A 15718-nucleotide genomic window follows, 5' to 3' on the forward strand; every position below is an offset into this window, starting at 1 on the left:
CACTGCACTCCAGTCTGGGTGACAGAGTGAGACTCCAACTCAAAAAAAAAGAAAAGAAACACGTCGGAGACACATATAAGAATGTTTAAAGAAGCATTTGATAATAATAAACTGAACAATGCATATATATGTATACAGCACACACACACACACACACACACACACACAATTCTGAGTTCAACTTTACCAGTTAATGGTGAATTTTTTTCCTTGTACCAATTTACACGCCCACTAGCAAAGTATGAATTTCCATTGTTTACATGTTTATTGACATTCCTTAATGGTTATACATTTTTCCAATCTAGTAGGTATAAAATATCTCATGTGGTTTTAGCTTTCCTTGATTACTAATGAAGCATGTGCTCCTTTGAAATATCTATTACTATTTTCTGCCTCTTTTTGAAATACCACTTTGAATTCTTTGCCTATTTTTCTATTGAGCTGTTTCCTATTTGTTTCTAGTGATTTACATATATATTCTAGATACTAATCTTTTGTTAGATGTATTCTAAATATTTTTCTATTTTATGACTAGTCTTTCTACTCTTTGGTATCATCAGATGACCAGAAAGTCTCACTTTTAATGTTAAAATGTCCACTTTTTCTTTGTGTATTTCACTTTTTTGTAGCTTAAAAATTCTTCCCTACTTGAAAGTTTAAAAAAAATTCTCCTTTATTTAAACACTAGATATCCTGCTTTGAAACAACTCATGGAAAAGTTAGCTGAAATATAGATGTTAGTTGCTCATTGTAATGTCAGATATCACATTAACAGAGACAGTTGACTTAACAAATATTTTACTATGCCATTTCTGTGATCCCTGGCACACCTCAGTCTCCACACAATAAAAAAAGAAATAATACCACTTGATTTTTTCAAAGAATCATAGATGGTTTTAAAAAGTGAAAAATAACATTTGTGTTCCAAACTATATGCTGAATGTGAAAAGTTTTGCACACAAAAGCAGTATACAAAATAATGTTCCAGTTTTATGATGTTACTTTATTCTTTTCTGCTATAATGAAAAGTATAATTTTCTTTTGCATAAGTCATACAATAAAAAATTGAGTAGTGAATATTCAGTAATTTTTAAAATTAAGCAGTGAAGATAAAGTTTAAATCCCTTCTGTTCCCTTTACAGCCCCTGTCCCTTTTTCCCACTCTTCTGAAGCATCCAGTGTCATAAATAATTGTGTATTCAACCAGTGTCCTTATAGTCTTCCTGCAAAAGTGTGCATCGACAATGTTTGAGTGTTTCAAGCCTACACAGAAGTAGAGGGAAGAGTATGATGAACCCACACATACCCGAGTGAGATTCAGTGATCAACAAATGGTCGTTTGTTTCATCGTATGCCTCCACAGTACACACCCCACCCACTACTGGGTTGTTTTAAAGAAAAGCCCAGCCATCTTGTAATTTAGTTAACAAATACTTCAGTAGATTCTCTAAAAGATATGGAACACCCCTGACCTTTTTTTCTTTTTTACAAACATAATCATAATAACATCATACCTAAAATATTAACATTAATTCCTTAACATCATCAATTAATCAGCCATTGTTCAAATCGCCCTAATTGTTTCACAAATTTTTTAAAAAAGTATTTAAGCAAGTTGAGAGTCCAAACAAGGGCCATTTATTTATTTGTTTGAATTTACTGAAAATACCAATCCCTTTGACCTGGAGAATTTCCACATTGAATTTCCTGATCGCATCCCTTTGCTGTTCCTCCACCCCGGCATTTCCTATGTGTTGGTAGTTGGATCTAGAAGTTCAACCAGTTTCAGGTTGGTACTTAGGCAAAACTACTTCAGAGATGGTGCTGTGTTCTTTCTATTGCTTTCCATTAGGAGGTGTGTAATTTCTGACTTTTACATTAAGTCCCCTACATACAAATAACTTACGTTCCAAGAACACGTTTGTAAGGCCAATTTGTTCATAAGTCCAACAAAGTTAGCCCAGGTACCCAACTAACACAAGCAGCTATATAGTACTGTAATAGGTTTATAATACTTTTCACACAAATAATACATTAAAAATAAATAAAACATTTTTAATATTACAGTACAGTATCTTGAAAAGTACAGCAGACACATGAACTAACTTACGTGATTGGACATGCGAATACACGTTCACAACTTTGAAAGTTTGCAACTTGAAGGTTCATATGTAAGGTACTCACTATATACTCTTATAGGGATGCTTAAAATGAAGCAGTGGGTCTAGCTCTTATCAGACTAAACCATTCATACAGTTACTAGTCTTTCACATAATGGGAATGCACATTTTTAAGGCATTATATTCTTATTGTTTATTCCTACTTCTATCACAGTGAATTGGAATATCTGCTACCCTCAAATTTGCCATCTTTATGTAAGAATTTTAAAAATTCTTTGTCAAATTGACTGACAGGGAATTTCATTGTTCAAATTTTCATTTCTTTACTTCTTTATGAGGTTGACTGTAAGTATTCATATATTTGTTGACAAATTCGTACTTCTCCTTTTATGATTGACTTTTTGTGCTGTCCTTTTTTCTTACTAATCTGTAAAATTATTTTTGTTTTGCTAAGAGTTTTTTAAGTGAATAAGAAGACTTTTATTTCTAAAACTGGCCTTGATTTCTAATTTTCCATCAAGACACCAGATGCTTTCAGAATATTTAGCTCACTAATAATTAGTTCACAATTCCATTTCAAGTGCTCCTCTGCCTTCCTTTGGGTAGAATCCACACAACCTGGGAGATTTACTTCACCACAGTTGGTTGCCAGCAGCAGAAGCAGGGGCTGCTGTGGCTGCCTTTTTGATCCAGGTGGTAAGAGCTTTCTCATATGTTAAAAAATTCACCCTATGGTGGTTTTTTGTGGGTTTTTTTGGCTTTGCTTTGTCAGATTTTATTTTGGAAATTGAGTAACTGGGTGAATACCACGTGGCTGGTAAGGTGTAGCCCCAGGATTATGGGAGGCAGTAGGCCAATCAGCTGACAGTAATATTAGCTGATATACTTTTACATGTATCCATTAGCCCTACTTAGTCCACCTTGCAGACAATAAGGAACCAAACAATACCCCAGGGTGTGTGTGGTAGGGGGTGAAGGAGAATAAGGACAGATGTGAATGGGTGTGTGGGTACTGTTTAGGTGAGGCTCTGGAAGACACAGATGGATGATTAGTGTTTTTTGAGTATGTTAAAAAAAATTTTTGAGGAGAATTCAGTAAGTGTCTTTTCTCAAAATTCCCAATAAAAACAACTAGATATGAACTTAGACTACAGAAAAGACAGAATTAAAAACTTATGGACCTATCTTTTATATATGTTAAAAACATTGTTTACTGAAATTTTAAATTTTCTATCCCAGTTTGATAGCTTGATGTTTGTCATATAATTTATCTTGAAAAATTGATATTTGTAATTTTTTGTTAATAATATGTAATCTTTGTATTTTTAAAAATTGATTCCACTTGAAGATTAAACATTAAGTAAAAATTTTTTTTTACATTTAACTCTGCACTATTATTGCAGCCTTTCTCTGCCACACTTTTGTCCCCTATGACTCAGTCTCTAAGAGCACAAGATCTTTAAACAATGCTAATACCTCCCTCTCTCCTCCCCACCTCGTGCTTACAATCTTGGTGGCCTCTTATTAGAATAAGAACTTAATTTCTTACCTTGGCTTACAAAGTCTTACAAATTCTTCTATTTTCCCATCAGTCACTCGACTCTAGGCTCACTAGTCTCTTTTCCTTGAACTCACCAGCCTTTTCTTGTCCTGGGTGTCATACCAGCTGTTCTTTTGGTGGAATGCATTTCTCTCAGTTGAGGTTCCGATTCCAAGCCCACCTCTTCAGAACAGCCTTCCCCAATCATCTGGTTCTTGTCTATCGCAACATCTCATCTGAATTCCACACACAGAACATGAGACCGACGTTCTCTTGTTCGGTATCAACATCCACTATCCATATGCTCCTCTAAAGAGCTGTGTCTTGCTCACTATGCATTCCAGTTCCAGAATAGTGCCTGGTTATAGTAGAGACTCAATAAGTATTCGTTACATACATTTAATTCTTTTGTCCATTTAAGCTTTATCTTATTGTGTGGGGTGAGACAGAAATCTATTTTTATTTTTCTCAATAAGTAATTGACTTTCCTGATTCCATTTATTGGAGTGAAAATTACTCATCCTTTTATCATAAGATGTTGCCTCTATCAAGTATTTACATTTTGATACTTGGTGTTCTGTGGGTTTTCTAGTCTATTCTACTGACAATTCAATTTTATACCATTTCACTGTTTTAAATGCAGTGTTTTTCAATTCCAGTATTTAATTGTAATGCTTCTCACATTTATCCCCTCTCCCTCATCAAGCCTCCATTTTTAAGATTTTCTTGACGTCTCACTTGATTTTTTATGAGTTTGATAGTTGTGGCATTAGTCATATGTTAATTTGTGGAAAACCGCCATTTAAAAAATATTATCAACCGTGTTAGATTTTCTATTTCCCTATACTCTCATTGTATATCAATTTAAAAATTCTTTGTTAGCCTATTAAATTCACCAGGGTTTTCTTCTAGCTTTTCTTTTCTTTTATATTAAAATATTTGACTCATTTGACACTTATTTTGGTGTGAGAGGATGAAGATCCAGCTCTATTTTTGCCCCAGATAGCCAGTCATTGAGTAACCTAACTTTATCCCAGGGATCTGAAACAGCCTTTATCATATGCTAAATTTCTATCCACATAAATTTGGGATTACTTCTTGACTCTATTGATTGTCTATTCTCTTACAATATATTTAATTATTGTAACTTTACCAAGTTTTGTTAGTGAGCAGAGCTAGTTCCCTCTCAGCACTATTCTTTTTCATATTGACTTCCAGTCATTTTTACCTGCTTAAAAATTTTTAAGTTGGATTTTTGAATCATTTTCTAAAATTCTCACCTCCCCTCAAACTGTCTTCAACTTAATTTCATTGAAAATGCAGACTGAGATGGGGAGAAACCACACTTTGGCAATACTAAATCTCCATACATAGTACAAGTCATTTTTTAAAATGTCTTTTTCTTGGACTCTCAGTGGGGATCTTTTTTCCCATTATATTTGGTTATTGCTGGCATATAGAAAAGCTTTTGGGTTCTATTCTTTTTCTGGGACTGCTGTAACAAAATATCACGAACTGGGTGGCTCAAAGCATCAGAAATTTATTGCCTCACCTTTCTGGAGATTAGAAGCCTGAAATCAAGGTATCAGCAGGGCTCTACTATCTTGCCCGCCCTGTGGGACAATCTGTTCCCTGCCTTTCTCTCAGCCTCTGGGTTCAAGACCCACACCCCCGCTCTAGCATGACTTTATCTTAACTATTTCTGCAAGAACCCTATTTCCAAATAAGGCTCCATTCTGAGGTACTAGGAACTTCAACATCTCATTTTGGGTGACATGATTCAACCCCTAAGAGTTCCATGTATTTTGCAAGTACTCACGTTAGTTTCCTCACTCCTTCCAATTATTTCAGATGACTCTCTTTGTTAAGCCATAAACAGCTTATCATCTGCATATAATCAAAGTGTGGTGGCTCATCATCCCTTTATCCAAGCTGATTGGCTAGTACTTTATCACACATAGATAACAGGTATTCATAATCTTTAAAAATTTTGCTTCATTGTCTTTAAATTGGAATTTCATTACTACCAGAGTGTAGCAATAAAAAACAAAACGAAACTATCCATTTGTATTTCCTCTGTGAACTTTGTGTTTCTATCCTTTGTCTACTTTTTATACTGGGGATGTCAAAAATTAATTTGAAAAAGCTCTTGTGCATTAGAAGTTTTAACTTCTCGTAACATGTTGAAAATATTTTCCCCCAAGACTTCGAAAGCACCTTGTCAACTACCCAGCGGCCAATAGTACAAAACAGATGAAAGGTAGAGATCTACTGAAACACAGATTAATCAATCATATCTTTCCGTGCAAGTCCAATACAGGCACAAATACCTCTCACAATGTAAGAGCAGTAAGATGAATAGTGGCATGCAATGTAGATTTTTATGAAGCACTCTTGAAAATTTCAAGTATACTAATATTTATAACTTGTCTCCTAGTATACTATTTCCAAACCATTCAATTTCTTTTCCAGCTAAAGCACTCAAAGGAGCTTCAAGGACTAAATGATCTGATTAACCCTTTAGTACCAAATGCTTCACAGCTCTTGCTCTCACATACTCATCAAGTTTACACTGACATTTAAAGGTCCTAATGCCATCAAAGAAAGGATTAATCTGTCCTTGGCTTATCTAAATGACCAAAGAATAAGACTTAAGTGATAACTAGCTGTAGGATATGTCCTTATTAAATTTGATAGGATTTTTAAAAAGCCAAGTAATGTAATAAAGTTTGCAAAGTGATTTAGATTAAACAGGTTTGACTGCTCAATTTGGAAGTGATTCAGTGCACAGGTATAGGCATAAAGATACTTTCAAAATATTAGGCTTTGAATGCTGCTGACCAGAAAGTTGAGAAATGTTCAATGAATGCTACAATGTATTGTTTTTACCAGTTTTCACTGCTTATAAAATAAAAATGTGCTTATTTTAGGAGTATGCATTTTTTTTTCTCCCCACAAGTGTTACTCCTTCCCAAGAACTATTTACATAACTTATCAACGTGCTAAAAAAAACAGGAGAAAGGAAGGACAACCTTGATCTAGTAGGTTAACACTCACCCAGAAATATAAATGCCCCAAAAGCCCAGCCAGAAAGCCCCTGAGTACTTTGCTATTTTGTGGGCAGAGTACTTTGACAGCTCCCACTGGTCAAGCGCGTACAAGCGAAGATGCTAGGACTTGGAAATGTTCCTAATGACATTCAAGCCAGCCTGGATTTGGTCACTTTACTCATCCCACACCTTATAGCTTTCCTTATTCTATGCACATTCTTACTTGCTTATGAAGCAAAAATATCTAGACTTCAAATAAAACCTAGCAGATTTTAATTCTTGGTCATAAGTCTATGTAGTTTAATGATAAAAGATTAAAAGTTTTGTAAAGTATGAAACAAACAGTTTTATTAGATGAACTCATTTATTTGACACATTAAATTAGGCAAAGAAATATCTATGTAACTGCATAAAAAGAATCACATTCTCATACTACTTGAACACACAGCAGTGGTCAAAAATAATGAATTGTAGAATGGACCCCGGGACTTGATGAAAAAAACACTCTGTACAGAAAAGTTTCAGGCTTCTAACTTCACTGAGTCCAGTACTAAACGTGCTTCCTTATATTCTTCAGCTTCTTCCAAGTCTTTTTCACTTTCCTGAAATGAAATAGAATACAAATTAGGTCTCTCATTGTTAAATTTCAGTACTTTGCTATTTATTCAAATATTACAAACCATTAATGTAAGTAACTCAAAAATTAAGAGAAAAAAGATCCCAAACCTTGTTTAAATATACTATAATCCCCCAGGTATTCACTGTATATTTTATTACATGTATATAATATATCCTTATATATGAGTTATCTAAAGCTACTGACATTAATTAAGTAAAAACCTCAGAAAAAAATGTAAAGAAAATTTATATTCTCATTTTATCAACACATCATCATTATACAAAAGGGAAAAGTCAAAAGGAAGATTTACAAACATGTTACATATATGACAACATTCCGGCCAAAATAACACTCCAACACTCGCAATGATAAAGAAGACTACTGGTGTCATACCAGAGTTAAATATAACTTTAGAATTAGAAAAGTGATTTGCCTGCTTATTAATGAGTATTACATACCCTATACTAAAGAAAACAAAATGTCTTTCATTGACTGATATTTAAAGATTGAGTTTTTCTATAATACTGATATACAAGAAATGTTTACTAATATACTGTAATGGTAACAGACAAGCAAAATAATATCATTTAAATGATTACACACAGGAGATTTTGCTTGATTTTTAAAATGAAGTTATGTTCAGCAATTCATGTCAGATCAATAAAAAATGGAAAATAGTTATAGAGTAGAGGGAATGCAGTTTGTGTGTATTTAATATGAAAATTGCCAGGTGTGGTGGCTCACATCTATAATCCTAGCACTTTGGGAGGTGGAGGTGAGAGGACTGTCTGAGCTCAGGGGTTCCAGACCAGCCTGAACAACATGGCAAGATCTCATCTCTACAATAAATCATTAAAAAAAAAAATTAGCCAGGTGTAGTGGCACACGACTGTAGTTCCAGTTACTTGGGAGGCTGAGGCAAAAGGATCTCCTGAGCCCAGCAGGTCCAGGCTATGGTGGCTGTGAGCGTGCCACTGTACTCTAGCCTGGGCAACAGAGTGAGACTGACTCAAAAAAAAAGAAAGAAAGAAAGAAAGAAAGAAAACTTAGACCAGGCATAGTGGCTCATGCCTGTGATTCCAGCACTTTGGGAGGCCGAGGTGGGAGGATTGCTTGATCCCAGGAGTTCAAGACTAGCTTGGGCAACATAGCAAGACCTCATCTCTACAAAAAAATAAAAAAATTAGCTGGGAGCAAGGCTCGATGGCTCAGCCTGTAATCCCGCGCCTTTGGGAGGCTGAAGTGAGTGGATTGCCTGAGCCCACGGGTTTGAGACCCGCCTGGGCAACTTGGCGAGACCTCATCTCTACAATAAATCAAAATGAGTCAGGCGTGGTAGCGCCCACCTGTAGCTCCAGCTACTTGGAAGGCTGAGGCGGAAGGATCGCCGGAGCCCAGCAGGTCGAGGCTGCGGTGGCCAGAAGCGGCCACTGCACTCCAGTCTGGGCGACAGAGTGAGACTCCAACTCAAAAAAAAATAATAATAATAATAAAAAAAATTAGCTGGGCATGGTGACATGTGCTTGTAATTCCAGCTGCTCAGGAGACTGAGATGGAAGGACTGTCTGCGCCCAGGAGGTCAAGGCTGTGATGAACTGTGATCGTGCCACTGCCCTCAAGCATGGGCAACAAAGTGAGACTCTGACTCAAAGAAAAAAGAAAACTTAAAGCAAAAGAATGAGAATTTGCTTAGCTCACACTATAGGTAAGAATTTCTTTATTTCTTATAATTTAAACATGTCTTTGTTCTCTGTCAGTAAATATAAGTTCTTTGAGGGTAGAGATATTGTTGAATATATACTCACATGCAAATATTCATCCAAAGACATTACTTTTTTCAAGCAATTTCTATTACTTTCTCAGATACTAGATTTCATGAGAGAAAAAAGCATTTAAACTGTCAAGAAATACAAATGGTACTTCTTGTCTTAGGTAGCATTTTAACACAGTAATTATTTCCTGCTTTATCTATGTTCTGTATTATAGGCATTTATACCAGTAACTCTTAAGTGCTATCCAGCTCCACGTTAATATGAGGGGACTGCCTATATTTTTTTTCTCTCTCTAAAATTGACTTACATTTGAATCTGGAAAAATTCCAATCCTTTTAATAAGGACCCAAATTCATTTGAAACATCAGATCTTTTAAAATTACAAACGGTCAACTCATCCTTAATGTGTCAAAAAGATCTTCATATATAAAAAACAAATAATTCAATATATTGTTGGACAATATTGGTTTGATTATAACTTAAATATATTTAATTATTTAATATTTAATTAACTAAATTTAAATGAGCACAATAAACATTCTAGAAAACAGTACTTTTACTGGATATATAACTCAAAACACAAATTAAACTCCATTAATGATTTTAAAATATGCTGGTATACAGGGCAAGTAAATAAAAAATATCACCAACTAGTTCTCAGTATTAAACATTTAAATTTTTGGCCTTCCATGTATTTGATTAAAAAAAAATTTAAACCCAAGACAGACACGTTCACTTACTAACACCTGCTGGAGATCGGCGTAGGCTGCTTCCAACCTGCGCTGGCAATCTGGGATCATCATCCGGGACTCCTGCAGGATCTCTGCCTGTAATGAGAATCTCTGTGAGACGTGCAGAGACAGCAAAGCTCATGTGTGTGGAGCTCACACCTCGGTAAGCAGCTAATATCTCAGAACAGAAAAAATTATGGTCTGTTAACTGGCTCAAATTTTAACTTAAATTGTGTTTATTAGAATTTAGAAAGAAAGACTACCACATTGTAAAATCTACAAAGTACAAGTTTTAAAACAAAACCTTTTTCGTAATCGCCTTCTCATGCTAAGTGAAAATTAACTGGAAAAGCTTTTCATAGAGCATTTATTTTAAAAAAATCTATTTAAAATAAACTATTTCCCCTGCTGTCACAAAGCACCTTTATTCAAAATGGGATCAGCTGGTTATATAAATATCTCCTGCATCTTTTCAGTAATAAAGAAAAACAGTGTTCAGATAATATCACATGGAGATAATTACTGCACGAGAAAAGTTATTGAGTTATTGATCACATTGTGAGCACACTGCAGGAGGTTCTCAGTGAAAGACAGAGGTAAAGATAAATGAAAAGCAAAGACCAGCAGGTTCATATTTTTGATGCTTATCATGCATAAAAAGTTATTACTTATCCTTGTGCTTCATTTTAGGAGAGAGATTATTCTCCCCATGCAGTTTGAGCCAAATTACCAACGTGGCACCCCTCTGAATCTGAACCTCTTGCCTATTTCTCCTGGAGACATACACTACAGAATTAAACACAGAATATTTATTCTAGAGGACATTTCTGGACTTAAAATCCATCATTCAAAACTGGACTGTAACACATCAAATCACAAAACAAGAAAAAAAAAATCAAATCAATGACTGGAAAACCCAATCAGTAAGAGAGTAAATAAGTTAGTGCTAGCTGTTGGACCACAAATAAGACTTTTTCTTGGGTAACAGGAAGCTTTATTTCCTTTAACTATTCTCAGAAAAAGACAGTGAGATCATCTAAACATTCAGATCTAAAAAATAACATTTGGTCAAATACCTTGAAAGAAATGGGTTCAAGATCTGAGCTTTTTACTGAGATTATTAGTGAATATAAAATTTAAAAAAAGGCATACTTTAAAGGCAATAATATTGTATTTTAATAGAAACTTTAAGTCTCAGTACCTTCCTCCTTTCCCCAATAGTTGTCATAGCTCACACTATAAACAAAAAACCAGAATTATAATATATAAAGATGTTCTCTATCCACATCTATTTTCTACGTGAATATCTATTGCTGAACTTACAACTCTTTTACTAATAAGGTATATGTTGAAAATTTCAAACATAAGATCATGACTTTACTTCAGAGCCGATCATACTATGCTTAGATATTTAACTACTGTCACTAAATCATTTTTGCATATCTGGTTAGTTTGAACATATGTGAAAAATCAGTGACAGGAACAATTCATATTGGGTGATTCATATTTCCTCTCATGGAATTCTCTTCAGAATAGTTGACAGGAACTAAACAAGATAAAATAAATATAAGGAAGTAGGTCAAAGCCATGACAAGTCAAAATATGTATTTGTAAAACATTTTTTCAAAGCTTTAGTCACTGAAGTGAACCTTAAACAAAGATATCTAAAATAACATCTATTCATTATTATTTTATCTATTACTACAGAGCAAGAATCCTCAATTAGTCTATCAAAACAAGACACTGATTTCAGCAGGGTCAGAGTTCAGTTTTTCCCATATCCACCCCAATTCATTCAATGTTTACAATATGACTACAGGATGACAGCAGATACAGGGGTACAAAGATGAAAAGGAGAAGGTCTCCGTCCTCTAGTCCAGTATGGCGCATAAACATGAAAATAAACATCTGACATTGCTTCAAGAAGACCATGCCCCAGAAAGTCAAAGGAACACAGGGATGACTATGATTGGAATAAAAAAGACCCACATCTTTATCAAAGTCATAAATCACAGTTTACTTTGTAACAATGAATTGCAACTGTCTGGCATAATTTTTAAAAAGTGTGATTATATAATAAAGACAACTTGCAAAACACATGAACTTAACTAAATAAACATTATCTTGCAAAGTGTTTCCCTTGGGAAGTAGTACTCAAATGAATGGTACCTCTGTTTAAAATATCTGAATAAACTGTCAGTTAATTCTATGTTGACTATAAGACTGAGGTTAAATCATGACCATGACACAGATTGGGAGGGAACACAACAGGATGTAATCCTACTGAAGTTGTTGTTTTAAAAACAAGTTGTAGAGAGCTAGGTTTGGGGTGCGGGGGGAAGAGGAGGAAGAGCACAGGGTGAGAGTGAGCTGGACACTTCAGGAGGGAAATGGGGAGAAAGAAACAAAAGTTATGATATTTTTTGGTAGTTATTCAGGTTAAATGGAAGTTGTGGGAGGTTTAGCAAGGCTCAGATTATAACAATAAACAAACTGCTGAATACAAAATCGAATCAATTTCCTTTATAGTCAAACATATACATACTGGCGGAAAATACCCTAATGAACAGATCTTCATTTTTTCAGAAAGAAGAGTTCTGTGAAATAATCTGGTCATTGTCGGTCAAGTTATTCCGCTAATGCTTGACGACTGGGATACTGTTTCTAGCTTCCTTAGTGATCGAGACCATTTGTCAGAAGCTGGCTATAACTATAGCTATAATTTATAGATACTCGAATACTGGCTAGTAGCTGTCTCTGAAACCAATGGCAACCACATTAGTTTGCCACACGGAGCTCTAGAGTAATCCAGAGATTATAGAAACAATGGTTAAGTACCACCTTTAGATGGAGGTAAAATGTTAATGTGCTTAACTGTCAAAAATTCATTTGACTTGTATTTTGTAGTTACTGCTGAATGGGTAAGACTGTAAGAAGAATCCCACGAATCAAAATTAATTTCGGCCCTTAAGCTCTAACATATATAATTACTTTAAATGTAAATGATCTAAATACACCAGTTAAAAGTAGATTCACAAACTGAAGCCAACTACATGCTATCTACCAGATACTCCCTTCAAACATAATGAAATATGCCTGCGGTGGTGGCTTGTGCCTGTAATCCTAGCACTTTGAGAAGCCAAGGTGGGAGAATTGCTGGAGCCCTGGAGATCAGCCTAGGTAACACAGTGAGACCTCATCTTTACAGAAAATCAGCCAGGAATAGTGACGCATGCTCATAGTGCCAGCTACTAGGGACCTGAGGCGAAAAGATCGCCAAGGTTAGGATGTAGAGACTGAGGTGAGCTGTGATTGTGCCACTGCACTCCAGCCTGGGTGTTAGTGAGACTCTAACTCAATAAATAAACAAATAAATAATAAATAAATAAAAATTAAGACTGAGTTAAGTGTGTATTATTATCAATTGTAACATAATTTGCATGAGAAAAATCACTATGCGTTTATAAAGCTAACTTAAAAAATAAATTGTGAGATATAGTCTGTATAAACTGGTTCACACTCTCCTTTTTTTCCTCTCTTTTAGTGTTGTCAGGATTTTATTGTAAATGCTTCAGATACTGGATTTTAAGTAGAGGAGCAAGTGATCTGATGTTCACTTTAAAGAAACCAATTTGGCTGTTGTGGTGGGGAAGAAATGGAGGATGTCAAGACTCAAAGAGATATGCCAATCATGAGGCTTCAACAACAGTACAATCAAGAGTTGATGGTAGACTGGACTAGAATGATGACAGTCAAGATACAAATAGAGGGAATAAGAACTACGACTTCATGATATTGGATGTGACTATTAGAAAGGGAGAAAAATATCAAAGAACTCATTAAATTTTTGGTTTGGGTTAGGGTTAGTGAATGGAGGTACCATTTACTGAGATGGGGAAAATGGAATCACTTTTTGTTTGGGAGGGTAGGTTGGGCTGGGGGAAGATCAAGATTTTTATGTTGGACACCCAAGAGGATATGTCAAACAGGTGGTTAGTTGAATGTGTGTATCTGGAGTGATCAGGCCCAGAGACATAAACATGGGAGCCGCTGGCACTAGAACGAGTGCCAAGTAAGAAGGAACCCCGGTTTTTTTGTTTTGTTATTTTAAATGCCATGACTAAAAGAGTGCTGAGAACAGTATATGGCATCTAGCAGGTGTTTAATAAATATCTGCTGAATGAATAAATGAATAGTCATAAAGATGGTGTTTAAGGCTATAAAAATGGTATGAGACTGCCCGGGAAAGAAATTATAGATAGAACTCTTAAAGCTTAAAAAAAAGTATATATACAGAGGGTGACAAAAAAATGTGAGAGATGTTATCTATGTATTACTTTTTGAAGATAAATTAGACTACAGTAGCAATGTGTAGTATGATGTTCACTCAACTGTGCTTCCACAATTGTCTTTGTCCTGCCTGTCACATGGCGATGCTAGTATTTATTTGATTAAGGCCATCTTTTAAGCAAACATCATACTTAAACAGTGTATACATTTTTTGGCATTCCCTGTACATATGTGTAACGGGGGAGAAATTCAGCAAAGGACACTGAGACATGATAGCAGTGAAACAGGGAAACCTAGGAGGCTGGTCTATCAAAGATGCCAACATGAGAGAGTTTCAAGAAGAAAGTGGTTATTTACTTGTGTCAATGCTGTCAAGGTATGTAAGATGAGGAAAAAGAAGTTCTAATGTTAGCTGATAGTTACAACAAGCACTCGGGCACACAATCCACTCTCACAGCAAGGAAGGTAGTACGGGTACAGATGCAGACAGGTTGATTTTGTGGTGGGAATTCTGTGATGGGAATGTGAGAAAGTTCCCTGATAGCCTCTATCTTCTCAGGGAATTATGAAGCAAGTGTCAGCTAAGAATGAACTTTCAATAAATGACATGAAGAAAGGTATTATGAGAATGCAAAGGAGGGGCATTTAACTCAGTGCAGAGGTAAGTATAGAAGAGATCAGAAGGATGAACAGAAATTAATAAGGTGAGGGTAGGTAGGAAGAACAAAAAGAACATTCCAGATGTACAAAATCTCACAGACAAAGGAGAAAAGGCATGTTGAAGGAGCTAAAAAGCCAGGAACCTAAAATGTTCAGGTAAGAACTGGTAAGAAAAGAAGTTAGGGAAATAAGCAAATGCCAAAATCAAAAAGAGTCTTGTATGCTATGCTAAGGGCACTGAAATCTGTTATGAGGACAATCAGAAATAGCCACTGAAAAGCGTAATACATGTTTTATTTTGTTGGTCTTCAAATCAGTTTGGAGAAAATAATCTGTGAATTGAAATATATAAGTATATTTAATGTAAGATTAGCTCATTTTTATATGTAATACTTAAGAATACAGATTATAGAAGCTGTGTTCAAATCCCAGCCATATTTTTACAGCATTTGTGTGATCTTGAGCAGTTATTTAACTTGTGTTTCAGTTTCCTTATCTTTAAATGGATGTTTTAGTAGAAAAGTATAATAGTATCCTCTTGGAGGTTGCAAAGACTACATTAGTCAATAAAGTATTCTGTAAATGTTAACTATTATTATTTATGATACAATTTTACCTGCTTTTTAATGGCATAATTTTCACCATCTTCAGCTCTCATTTTTTCAATCTTTTCTTCTTGCTGTTTTGCTTCTTTTTCATACATCACTTTTTCTTTGACCAATCTAAAAATAAGCCAAAAATGTTCCAGAGAATTAGCTTTCTCTCTACAGAACAGACAAGAAACAAAGAAACGATGTAAATATAAACCATACTTATATTTAAAATGCTGAAGGAGATATACTAGATGGGGGGAATGGAGGAAGGGAAGAAAAATACTTTAGTCATAGATCCTTGTGCACTTGAGTTTTATAACTTGCCTAATGCAAGTGTAATTTA

At 35.0% G+C, this 15718-nt stretch overlaps 1 protein-coding gene across 1 annotated transcript in view; it reads right to left on the minus strand.

Moving 5' to 3' along the window:
* Positions 1 to 7036: 7036 nt before the first annotated feature.
* LOC103268849 (tubulin-specific chaperone A) overlaps positions 7037 to 15718 on the minus strand; it is an 88583-nt gene continuing 79901 nt past the window's right edge. Inside the window, exons 2-4 of the mRNA XM_008066448.2 lie at positions 15399 to 15546; positions 9842 to 9928; positions 7037 to 7312 (exon numbers count right to left, since the gene is read on the minus strand). Of these exons, the coding sequence (XP_008064639.2) occupies positions 7232 to 7312; positions 9842 to 9928; positions 15399 to 15546 (316 nt within the window). The 3' untranslated portion in view covers positions 7037 to 7231. The remainder of the gene's footprint in view (positions 7313 to 9841; positions 9929 to 15398; positions 15547 to 15718) is intronic.

This window comes from Carlito syrichta, unplaced genomic scaffold (assembly GCF_000164805.1).
Source record: "Carlito syrichta isolate Samal-C Ts95f unplaced genomic scaffold, Tarsius_syrichta-2.0.1 Scaffold308934, whole genome shotgun sequence".
NCBI classification, from domain to species: Eukaryota; Metazoa; Chordata; class Mammalia; order Primates; family Tarsiidae; genus Carlito; species Carlito syrichta.